Source organism: Ranitomeya variabilis, chromosome 3, assembly GCF_051348905.1.
Source record: "Ranitomeya variabilis isolate aRanVar5 chromosome 3, aRanVar5.hap1, whole genome shotgun sequence".
NCBI lineage: Eukaryota > Metazoa > Chordata > Amphibia > Anura > Dendrobatidae > Ranitomeya > Ranitomeya variabilis.
In genome coordinates, this window is record NC_135234.1 from 777806071 (window position 1) to 777818818 (window position 12748).

General features: G+C 49.1%; 1 protein-coding gene across 2 annotated transcripts in view; it reads right to left on the minus strand.

Annotated features, from left to right (window-relative positions):
* Nucleotides 1–12748, minus strand: part of LOC143817478 (protein sel-1 homolog 3-like) — a 142270-nt gene that overhangs the window by 110068 nt on the left and 19454 nt on the right. For both annotated transcript variants that reach the window (XM_077298918.1, XM_077298919.1), the window contains exons 5-10: nt 8636–8751; nt 6769–6818; nt 6424–6556; nt 6191–6311; nt 2664–2807; nt 2055–2260 (exon numbers count right to left, since the gene is read on the minus strand). In XM_077298918.1, the coding sequence (XP_077155033.1) occupies nt 2055–2260; nt 2664–2807; nt 6191–6311; nt 6424–6556; nt 6769–6818; nt 8636–8751 (770 nt within the window). The remainder of the gene's footprint in view (nt 1–2054; nt 2261–2663; nt 2808–6190; nt 6312–6423; nt 6557–6768; nt 6819–8635; nt 8752–12748) is intronic.

Below are 12748 nucleotides of genomic sequence, written 5' to 3' on the forward strand. Positions count from 1 at the left end.
CACTCAACTAAGAGAAGCCACAATACATCATTAATGTGACATGAAGGTTAGTCTGGAAAACTGCTAGAACTTTGACAATATCCTCAAGTGCAATCATGAAAACCATCAATTGCTGTGATGAAACTGGCTCAATAAATACCACCCCAGGAAGTGAATACCAAGAATGACCTCTGCTGCAGAGGATAAGTTCATCAGTTACCGACCTCAGAAACCAAAAGCTATCAGCACCTCAGATAACAACCCTCATAAATTATGCACCAACATGAAGTAACAGTCACATCTCAACATCAGCTGTCCAGAGGAGACTGTGAGGAGCGTCCGTTATGGTGGAATTGCTGCAAAGAAGCCACCACTGAGGTCTGCAAACAATAAGAAGCAGCTACTGAGGATCACAGGCAAGAAGAAGCCACGACTGAGGACCACAGGCAAGAAGAAGACATTACTGAGGACGACAAACAAGAAGAAGCCACTACTGAGGACGACAAACAAGAAGAAGCCACTACTGAGGACGACAAACAAGAAGTCGCGACTATGGACATCAAACAAGAAGAAGCTGCAAACGAGGACAACAAACAAGAAGAAACCACTACTGAGGACCAGAAACAAGAAATAGTCGCAAATGAGGATGACAAACAAGAAGAAGCCACTGCTGAAGTCTGCAAAAAAGAAGAAGTCACAACTGAGGACCACAGGCAAGAAGAGACTTGTATGAACCGAGCAACACAAGGACTGGAAATTAGATCTGTGGTCTAATGAGTCAGTTAGAGATTTTGGGTACTATCCACCATGTTTTTATGAGGTACGGAGAAGGTGAGTGGGTGGTTTCTACATGTGCAGTAGTGAAGCATGGAGGGGCAGTGTGATGGTGGAGGCAGGAGGGGGCGCTTTACTGGTGAGTTATTACAAATATAAGGCCCATTTCCCAGCATGGCCACCGCAGTGTTCTGCAGTGACCACCTGGTCTGTATCTAGGCATCATTTGTGTTCTGTAGAAAGAAACGGTGTGGATCCAGCTCCGGGATAAAAATGCAAAATTTTATTTAAACATTTAAAACGCTGCTAGAACATGACCAGCATGAAGGTGACAGAGAGCAACCAGCACCTGGACGCGTTTCGGGCAACAAAGATGCCCTTAGTCCATCATTTGTGTTCTAACAGGACCATGAGCCAGAGCCTCCAGGGAAAGTAAGAGCTGCGACCATGGAGGATGGAGGTTGCGTCAGAGGATACGGCCTCCACAATCATCAACCTCAACTCAATGGAGATAATTTGGGCTCAAAGTGAAGGCAAAGCTGGGACAAGTGTTCAGCACCTCTGGGAACTTCTCCAGGATTGTAGGAGGCCTCCATGTGATGATCTGATAAAGCTACGGAGAGAAGCTGAGGGGTGTAAAGCTGTTATCAGACTAACGGGGGGGGGGGGACACGAGGAGAAACCTGACAGGTAAAGCCCCCGTCACACTAAGAGAGGTCGCTAGCGAGATCGCTGCTGAGTCACAAGTTTTGTGACGCAACAGCGACCTCAGTAGCGATCTCGCTATGTTTGACACGTAGCAGCGACCAGGCCCCTTGCTGTGAGATCGCTGGTCGTGTCGGAATGGCCTGGACCTTTTTTTGATCGTTGAGGTCCCGCTGGGTAGCACACATCGCTGTGTTTGACACCTTACCAACGACCTCGTTGACTACAACGTCACACAGGACGTCCCTCATCGAGGTCTGAATCGTCATAATAGCTGCCATGTGAGAGGGTCACAACGACCAACGACATCATTGTAGAGGTCGCCGCATCGCTGCTGCGTCGTTGGGAAGATCTCACTGTTTGACATCTCACCAGCGACCACATAGCGACGCAGCAACGATCCCTGACAGGTCGTATCGTTGTCGGGATCGCTTTAGCGTCGCTAAGTGTGACGGGGCCTTAACACACAATCTGGCCTGAGTCACACGTTTCTTCACTCCTTGTTTCTCTGTGTGTCCGTCCTTCCTGTGCACATTCCAATAAACCACGGTGTGAACAGGTAGGGTACTACCTTAGGTGGGTCGTACATGTGATACCTTAGATGAGTCCTTTGTGACCCCCAGGCCTGTGTGGCGCAGCACAGCCGCGGTGTATAGTGCAGGGTGATACCCCAGACATCCCGCCTGGAGCAGGAGAGGCAGAGAACGTCTCATCCTGGAGAAACCATCAGCAGCCTGGACCCTCTTGTGGTATATTCTGTACAGGGCTTGGCCAACGATCTGACGATTAAAGGTGATGTGGCCTGTAAGGTGAGCAGCAAGAGATTAGTCACTGTCGCCACCAGGGGGCAGAATAACAAGAGCTGGGGCTGATAAAGGTCCGCCGGGGCAAACCCTGCTCTGGTCACTCAGCGGGGACCTCATGATTTACTACAACCTGATGATTATGCTTCTACCCTGGAGTAAGGTGGGGTTCCTTGAGACTGTGTACCGCCATATGCTGATCAGAGCAGGCAATACTACATGGCACCACATATAATACACGACTATAATGCACCATATCGCGCCATATTACACTGCACAATGTTGGGGGAGCACTGTCAGAGGGTCCCGTTACCTGGCCCTCACTAGCCCCTCAATAATGGTCACCTGCCGTGTTATGCTGCCACTAGGGCCCTTCCCAGCACCTGCGGGCCATGATCTCACCTGCTCCGCTCACCCTCCTCCTCAGCAGCTTGTCGATTAGGGTCCTGTGGGGCGGTGGAGGCGAGTCCCACACCGAGCACTGAGCAGCAGGAGGCGGTGCGCCATGACGGCTCTGGAACTGATGATAGGTGTCAGCGCAGGTTCCTGTGGTGGAGGATGCGGGCAGATAACACTGTATATACTGACTTATACACTGGAGATGGCCTTCAATGCAGCGCAGGGTTATTTATCTGCTGTACAGTAGACTGACTCCCCATGGTGCCCATGATTGTGTTATTTAATGTACAGTGGACTGCCTTTCCATGTGGCACAGATTTACTTGTATTATCTACTGTACAACAGACTTCACTTTCACTGTACCACATTGGTTTATTATTTGCTGTACATCAGAATGTCTCGCCATGTGGCACAGACTTGTTTTATCTGCTGTACTGTAGACTGCCTTCCCATGTGACACAAACTTGTTTTACCTTCCCAATAACTGCACATGAAATCGTAATGTAGAATAATTAGGGGAAAGGAGCATTTATTGTATAGTCAGAGGAAGATTTGTCCCATCAGGGACCCCGCATTAGTCAGAGGAAGATTTGTCCCATCAGGGACCACCGCATTAGTTAGAGGAAGATTTGTCCCATCAGGGACCCCCGCATTGGTCAGAGGAAGACTTGTCCCATCAGGGACCCCCGCATTAGTGAGAGGAAGACTTGTCCAATCAGGGACCCCCCGCATTAGTCAGAGGAATACTTGTCCCATCAGGGACCCCCACATTGGTCAGAGGAAGACTTGTCCCATCAGGGACCCCGGCATTAGTCAGAGGAAGACTTGACCCATCAGAGACCCCAGCATTGGTCAGAGGAAGACTTGTCCCATTAGGGACCCCGGCATTAGTCAGAGGAATACTTGTCCCATCAGGGACCCCCGCATTGGTCAGAGGAAGACTTGTCCCATCAGGGACCCCGGCATTAGTCAGAGGAATACTTGTCCCATCAGGGACCCCCGCATTAGTCACAGGAAGACTTGTCCCATCAGGGACCCCGGCATTAGTCAGAGGAAGACTTGTCCCATCAGGGACCCCCGCATTGGTCAGAGGAAGACTTGTCCCATCAGGGACCCCCGCATTAGTCAGAGGAAGACTTGTCCCATCAGGGACCCCCGCATTAGTCAGAGGAATACTTGTCCCATCAGGGACCCCCGCATTGGTCAGAGGAAGACTTGTCCCATCAGGGACCCCCGCATTAGTCAGAGGAATACTTGTCCCATCAGGGACCCCCGCATTAGTCAGAGGAAGACTTGTCCCATCAGGGACCCCGGCATTAGTCAGAGGAAGACTTGTCTCATCAGGGCCCCCCGCATTGGTCAGAGGAAGACTTGTCCCACCAGGGACCCCCGCATTAGTCAGAGGAAGACTTGTCCCATCAGGGACCCCCCACATTAGTCAGAGGAAGACTTGTCCCATCAGGGACCCCCGCATTGGTCAGAGGAAGACTTGTCCCATCAGGGACCCCCGCATTAGTGAGAGGAAGACTTGACCCATCAGGGACCCCCCGCATTAGTCAGAGGAAGACTTGTCCCATCAGGGACCCCCACATTGGTCAGAGGAAGACTTGTCCCATCAGGGACCCCGGCATTAGTCAGAGGAATACTTGTCCCATCAGGGACCCCCGCATTAGTCAGAGGAAGACTTGACCCATCAGGGACCCCCCGCATTAGTCAGAGGAAGACTTGTCCCATCAGGGACCCCGGCATTAGTCAGAGGAAGACTTGTCCCATCAGGGACCCCCGCATTGGTCAGAGGAAGACTTGTCCCATCAGGGACCCCCGCATTGGTCAGACGAAGACTTGTCCCATCAGAGACCCCCGCATTAGTGAGAGGAAGACTTGTCCAATCAGGGACCCCCTGCATTAGTCAGAGGAAGACTTGTCCCATCAGGGACCCCCGCATTGGTCAGAGGAAGACTTGTCCCATCAGGGACCCCCGCATTGGTCAGACGAAGACTTGTCCCATCAGAGACCCCCGCATTAGTGAGAGGAAGACTTGTCCAATCAGGGACCCCCTGCATTAGTCAGAGGAAGACTTGTCCCATCAGGGACCCCCACATTGGTCAGAGGAAGACTTGTCCCATCAGGGACCCCGGCATTAGTCAGAGGAAGACTTGACCCATCAGAGACCCCCGCATTAGTCAGAGGAATACTTGTCCCATCAGGGACCCCCGCATTGGTCAGAGGAAGACTTGTCCCATCAGGGACCCCGGCATTAGTCAGAGGAAGACTTGTCCCATCAGGGACCCCCGCATTAGTCAGAGGAATACTTGTCCCATCAGGGACCCCCGCATTGGTCAGAGGAAGACTTGTCCCATCAGGGACCCCCGCATTAGTCAGAGGAATACTTGTCCCATCAGGGACCCCCGCATTAGTCAGAGGAAGACTTGTCCCATCAGGGACCCCGGCATTAGTCAGAGGAAGACTTGTCCCATCAGGGCCCCCCGCATTGGTCAGAGGAAGACTTGTCCCATCAGGGACCCCCGCATTAGTCAGAGGAAGACTTGTCCCATCAGGGACCCCCCACATTAGTCAGAGGAAGACTTGTTCCATCAGGGACCCCCGCATTGGTCAGAGGAAGACTTGTCCCATCAGGGACCCCCGCATTAGTGAGAGGAAGACTTGACCCATCAGGGACCCCCCGCATTAGTCAGAGGAAGACTTGTCCCATCAGGGACCCCCACATTGGTCAGAGGAAGACTTGTCCCATCAGGGACCCCGGCATTAGTCAGAGGAAAACTTGACCCATCAGGGACCCCCGCATTAGTCAGAGGAAGACTTGTCCCATCAGGGACCCCCGCATTGGTCAGAGGAAGACTTGTCCCATCAGGGACCCCGGCATTAGTCAGAGGAATACTTGTCCCATCAGGGACCCCCGCATTAGTCAGAGGAAGACTTGTCCCATCAGGGACCCCGGCATTAGTCAGAGGAAGACTTGTCCCATCAGGGACCCCCGCATTGGTCAGAAGAAGACTTGTCCCATCAGGGACCCCGGCATTAGTCACAGGAAGACTTGTCTCATCAGGGCCCCCCGCATTGGTCAGAGGAAGACTTGTCTCATTAGTGACCCCCGCATTGGTCAGAGGAAGACTTGTCCCATCAGGGACCCCCGCATTAGTCAGAGGAAGACTTGTCCCATCAGGGACCCCCCACATTAGTCATAGGAAGACTTGTCCCATCAGGGACCCCCTCATTGGTCAGAGGAAGACTTGTCCCATCAGGGACCCCGGCATTAGTCAGAGGAAGACTTGTCTCATCAGGGACCCCCGCATTAGTCAGAGGAAGTCTTGACCCATCAGGGACCCCCGCATTGGTCAGAGGAAGACTTGTCCCATCAGGGACCCCGGCATTAGTCAGAGGAAGACTTGTCTCATCAGGGCCCCCCGCATTGGTCAGAGGAAGACTTGTCTCATTAGTGACCCCCACATTGGTCAGAGGAAGACTTGTCCCATCAGGGACCCCCGCATTGGTCAGAGATGTGACTGCACCTGTTGTTTTCTGCTGCGATAGAAAATGCCAGAATCTGATGGAACTTTCCTCCTTGAAGGCCTCGCACTTCTGGAACCATTGATGAAGCTCGAGACCATGGACGAGCCGAGGAGGGGGTGACTGAGGAAGAACAGAAAACGCATCAGAAGGCAGCGCGGAGACGGGAGGCCAGGACTGACCCTGGGTCAGGCCGGACCTGGCAGAGTTCTGAACGAGGGACAGGTGACGTTACCCTGTAGACGGGCACAATGCGGTGCCGGTAGTAAACGCTCGGCCCATAGAATCCGCTCATCCCCGGCACATACTTAGAGCCGCCCAGATAGAAATGTCCAGCCGTGTCCAAGAGCAAAACCGAGGCCGAGAATCTGGAGGGGAAGGAGGAAGACACCCAGGAAATGAAAGAGTTAATCTAGGGGTCACATCCAGAGCTGCATTCACAGTTCTGCAAATATCTCGCTCTCAGGCAGAAGTGCATTGTGGAAATCCAGTCATCAGTGACCCAGTTAAAGTTCAGCAGCCAGCTCCTGCTCTGGAGGTGACTGGAGGATAAAGGTTTTCTATGGAGCGTGGCCGTTACCTGAAGGTGGTCTCATCAACCGTATCTCCACATGTGACCGTCAGATTCCCCTAGAAAGAAAAATCACAGAAGTATCACTCTCATCATCCCAGCCAAAGCTACCACCCTCATCATCACAGCCAAAAAGGCTTTTTAAGTTTGGAGAGGATTAACGCGAATATTACACACCCTTTAGCGGTAGCTATTGTTCTTCACCGCTGCACATTCCTGTCATCAAAACATCTTTGCCAGATGCCTGGGCACTGGTAGAAAATCATGAGTATTGGGACCGGTATAATTCCCATAGTGATGGAACAGACATTTTTTACTTCAGGGTTAATCGGGGAAGAATATGTATCTTTTCTCATAACTGCAACCCCTGCCTATAAGCCCCAAATTCATAGTGGCCAGATAACTGACAACAGCCATCTCTGGGGAAAGATAAAATCCAGATAGAAAATATGGCGGCAATTTCGAATTTCTGTGATCACCAGGATTAAAGTTATTGCATAAGTTGGAAAAATATTTAGAATTGAGAGTCCTCAGTGGTTGATACCTTTTAATGGCTAACTGAAAAGATGGTAACAAATTGCAGCTTTCGAGACTACACAGGTCTCTTCATCAGGCAAAGACTAAAACAAATTCTACCAATTCTACCAAGATATATTTCTTTCCTGCATAAGTTGGGGATTTCATAAAATCCTGACGGGCTGAGGACATCCCTCAACCCGGCCCATGTGAGGTCATCACGGGAAGGGGGTGTAACTCAGGTTCCTGTAGAGAGATACACATAGTTTATGTATGAATCCCATTCGCTGAACGTCCCCAATCGATGCGCTCTTCTTCGTTAAGCTGACTCATCTTTGTGATCGGTGTAGTAAGTTTCCTCCATTATTCCTTTTTATTTCATGTAATTGTATATGCTGTATTGCTTTGTCTCCTTTATAAAAAATATAAAAAAGATTTTTCAAACACTGCCTATTTGGATTAAATAGGGATAGGCAACATTCACCGTTCCTTACCATGGACCCGTAGAAGTGCACGCAGCGCAAAACAGCTGTAGTCCAATTGTTGTCCTTGCACATTCCTCCCACTGCTGTGTTTTAACCGCTGGTAATAAAGGATTGCGTTAGGAACAGTGAGTGCTGCCTTTCTCTTATACTTGGGACGTTTTGTTGCACTGCATTCTCTGGTAGCACCCAAGTTCCTTTTTTCACCGGACTTCCACGGGCAAATCAGCAAGGTCCACCAATACCAGCGTCTTGGTTCTGGTGCCTGGCTCACCCACTCTCTATCCATAAAATGTATGATCCTTTTGTTCTGTAACCCGCACCCCGAAGCCATATTCTAGCAGAAACCAGGTGTCCAGTCAGCCTGAATATAAAAATCGACTTGTGGTGGCAGCGAGTTGTCTGCAGTTATGGTGGAGTTCTCAGTGACTGTATCTGGGGTATATACATATATTCCATGCGTTGGAATAGTAGGAGTATATACCACACTCTCACTACTAGTTTCCCGATAACCGGTCTAGTAGTGGAAGCAGCCGCGGCCTCCTCTGTCAATCGTTGGCCAATCGTGTAATGGTCCGGACGTTAGGGGGCAGCAGAGAGCTGTTTGATACAGCGGGTGGTTCTGTGTGACCTTCACGGGCTGCGATATCTTGACACTCATTATCACAGCCAAAACTACCACCCTCATCATCACAGTAACCACTTTCATCATCATCATCATATCAGACATGATGTAACAGCAGAATAGTGAGTGCAGCTCTGGAGGTGACTGGAGCATAAGACACGATGTAACAGCAGCATAGTGAGCACAGCTCTTGAGGTGATTATGCACGGCACACACAGTATTGATATATACAGTATGTATAATATTTACCCACCAGTGAGATCTCCAGTGTCAGCTGAATCTGGCACCACTGGTTCAGCGGCAAGGGCTTGTGGCTGATGAACGCCTGCGCCTCCCTGGAGATGAGCTCCACCTGCACATGTAGATGACCTGGAGAAGAAGACACAGACATGGAAGCTGCAGTCTGATGAGTCAGTGTCGTAGAGAAAAAAAAATATATAAAATCCATACAAACGTTACCCTCACATTGAACATATGGGATTAATTATAATTGGGGAAGTGAGAAAGAGCTTGTCAGGAAATAGGAAGAAGTTCTGACTACTTCAATTACACATACAGAGCTCTCAGCTGCAGTTTGCTCTACCTGCCAACATAAGGCTGGAATTCTGAGCTACTCTGTCTCCCTCTGCCTGTGTGTGTAACTGAAGAGATGGCCGGGGGACCTCCACGGTGCAGGAAGACTACTGTACACAAGATGAGGTGCAAACAACAAAGGGTAGATTTATTGGAAGGCAAGGAATGAAGTGGATGAGGAAGATGCAAACAGGGGTTACAAGAGTTATATTCTTTTGCTTGTCCGTAAAATAGCACGGTTGTTGTGAATTTGGATTCTGGGCTCCCCCGGTGGCTACTGGTGGAATTGAACTGGTGTCTTCATCTTCTCTGTTCACCTGTTCCCATCAAGATGTGGGAGTCGCTATATAACCTTGCTGTTCTGTTAGTTGCTTGCCGGTCACCAATGTTATCAGAAGCCTCTCTGTGCTTGTTCCTGCTCCTAGACAACTACTAGATAAGTTGGACTCTTGTCCATGTTTGTTTTTGCATTTTTGTTCCAGTTCACAGCTGTAGTTTCGTTACTGTGTCTGGAAAGCTCTTGTGAACAGGAATTGCCACTCTGGTGTTATGAGTTAATGCCTGAGTTTTAAAGTAATTTCTGGATGGTGTTTTGATAGGGTTTTCAGCTGACCATGAAAGTGTCCTTTCTGTCTTCTGCTATGTAGTAAGTGGACCTCAAATTTGCTAAACCTATTTTCATACTACGTTTGTTATTTCATCTTGATTCACCGCCAATACATGTGGGGGGCCTCTGTCTCCTTTCGGGGTATTTCTCTAGAGGTGAGCTAGGACTAATATTTTCCTCTGCTAGCTTTATTTAGTCCTCCGGCTGGTGCTGGGCATCTAGAATCAACGTAGGCATGCTACCCGGCCACTGCTAGTTGTGCGTTAGGTTTAGTTCATGGTCAGCTCAGTTTCCATCTTCCAAGAGCTAGTTCCTATATATGCTGATGCTATGTTCTCTTGCCATTGAGATCATGACAGTTTGACCGGCCTACAAAGTGTTAATTGTTTGGGCTGAAGCAGGAGATAGAGAAGTGTTTAAGGGAAATTTTTTTTTTTTTTTTTTTTCCCTTCAGAGTTTTGCTGCCTAGCCCTTAATTGCTGTCTAGCTGCTTCTTACCTCCTCTTAACCCTTGAATGGCTCTGTGTCCACCTGTTTGTAATGGATCTTCAGAGTGTAACTGCAGGTTTGAATAATCTCGCCACGAAGGTACAAAAATTGCAAGATTTTGTTTGTCATGCACCTGTATCTGAGCCGAGAATTCCTTTGCCGGAATTTTTCTCGGGGAATAGATCCGGGTTTCAGAATTTTCGAAATAATTGCAAATTATTTTTGTCCCTGAAATCTCGCTCTGCCGGAGACCCTGCACAGCAGGTCAGGATTGTGATTTCCTTGCTCCGGGGCGACCCTCAAGACTGGGCTTTTTCATTGTCACCAGGGGATCCTGCGTTGCTCAATGTGGATGCGTTTTTTCTGGCCTTGGGGTTGCTTTATGACGAACCTCATTTGGAGCTTCAGGCAGAAAAAACTTTGATGTCCCTATCTCAGGGGCAAGATGAAGCGGAAATTTACTGCCAAAGATTCCGTAAATGGTCTGTGCTTACTCAGTGGAATGAGTGCGCCCTGGCGGCGACTTTCAGAGAGGGTCTCTCTGATGCCATTAAGGATGTTATGGTGGGGTTCCCTGTGCCTGCGGGTCTGAATGAGTCCATGACAATGGCTATTCAGATCGATAGGCGTCTGCGGGAGCGCAAACCAGTGCACCATCTGGCGGTTTCCACTGAGAGGTCGCCAGAGAGTATGCAGTGTGATAGAATTCTGTCCCGAAGCGAGCGGCAGAATTTTAGACGGAAAAATGGGTTGTGTTTCTATTGTGGTGATTCTACTCATGTTATATCAGCATGCTCTAAGCGCACTAAAAAGCTTGGTAAATCTGTTTCCATTTGCACCTTACCGTCTAAGTTTATTCTATCTGTGACCCTGATTTGCTCTTTGTCATCTATTACCACGGACGCCTATGTCGACTCTGGCGCCGCTTTGAGTCTTATGGATTGGTCCTTTGCCAAACGCTGTGGGTATGATTTAGAGCCTTTGGAGACTCCTATTCCTCTGAAGGGGATTGACTCCACCCCATTGGCTAATAATAAACCACAATACTGGACACAAGTAACTATGCGTGTTAATCCGGATCACCAGGAGGTTATTCGCTTTCTGGTGCTGTATAATCTACATGATGATTTGGTGCTAGGATTGCCTTGGCTGCAATCTCACAACCCAGTCCTCGACTGGAGAGCTATGTCTGTGTTGAGCTGGGGATGTAAGGGGGCTCATGGGGATGTACCTGTGGTTTCCATTTCATCATCTATTCCCTCTGAAATTCCTGAGTTCCTGTCTGACTATTATGACGTCTTTGAAGAATCCAAGCTTGGTTCGTTACCTCCGCACCGAGAGTGCGATTGTGTCATAGATTTAATCCCGGGTAGTAAATACCCAAAGGGTCGTTTATTTAATCTGTCTGTGCCTGAACATGCTGCTATGCGAGAATATATAAAGGAGTCCTTGGAAAAGGGACATATTCGTCCATCGTCATCTCCCTTAGGAGCCGGTTTTTTCTTTGTGTCAAAAAAAGACGGCTCTTTGAGACCATGTATTGATTATCGGCTTTTGAATAAAATCACTGTTAAATATCAATACCCATTGCCGTTGCTGACTGATTTGTTTGCTCGCATAAAGGGGGCCAAGTGGTTCTCTAAGATTGACCTTCGGGGGGCGTATAATTTGGTGCGAATCAGGCAGGGGGATGAGTGGAAAACCGCATTTAATACGCCCGAGGGCCACTTTGAGTATTTAGTGATGCCTTTTGGTCTTTCAAATGCTCCGTCAGTTTTCCAGTCCTTTATGCATGATATTTTTCGCGATTATTTGGATAAATTTATGATTGTGTATCTGGATGATATTCTGATTTTTTCGGATGACTGGGACTCTCATGTCCAGCAGGTCAGGAGGGTTTTTCAGGTTTTGCGGTCTAATTCTTTGTGTGTGAAGGGTTCTAAGTGTGTTTTTGGGGTACAGAGGATTTCCTTTTTGGGATATATTTTTTCCCCCTCTTCCATTGAAATGGATCCTGTCAAGGTTCAAGCCATTTGTGATTGGACGCAGCCCTCTTCTCTTAAGAGTCTTCAGAAATTTTTGGGCTTTGCTAACTTTTATCGTCGATTTATTGCTGGTTTTTCGGATATTGCTAAGCCATTGACCGATTTGACTAAGAAGGGTGCTGATGTTGCTGATTGGTCCCCTGATGCTGTGGAGGCCTTTCGGGAGCTTAAGCGCCGTTTTTCCTCTGCCCCTGTGTTGCGTCAGCCTGATGTTGCTCTACCTTTTCAGGTTGAGGTCGACGCTTCTGAGATCGGAGCTGGGGCAGTGTTGTCGCAGAAAAGTTCTGACTGCTCCGTGATGAGGCCTTGTGCCTTCTTTTCCCGTAAATTTTCGCCCGCTGAGCGGAATTATGATGTTGGGAATCGGGAGCTTTTGGCCATGAAGTGGGCTTTTGAGGAGTGGCGCCATTGGCTTGAGGGGGCCAGACATCAGGTGGTGGTATTGACTGACCACAAAAATTTGATTTATCTTGAGACCGCCAGGCGCCTGAATCCTAGACAGGCGCGCTGGTCATTATTTTTCTCTCGGTTTAATTTTGTGGTGTCATACATACCGGGTTCTAAGAATGTTAAGGCGGATGCCCTTTCTAGGAGTTTTGAGCCTGACTCGCCTGGTAACTCTGAGCCCACAGGTATCCTTAAGGATGGAGTG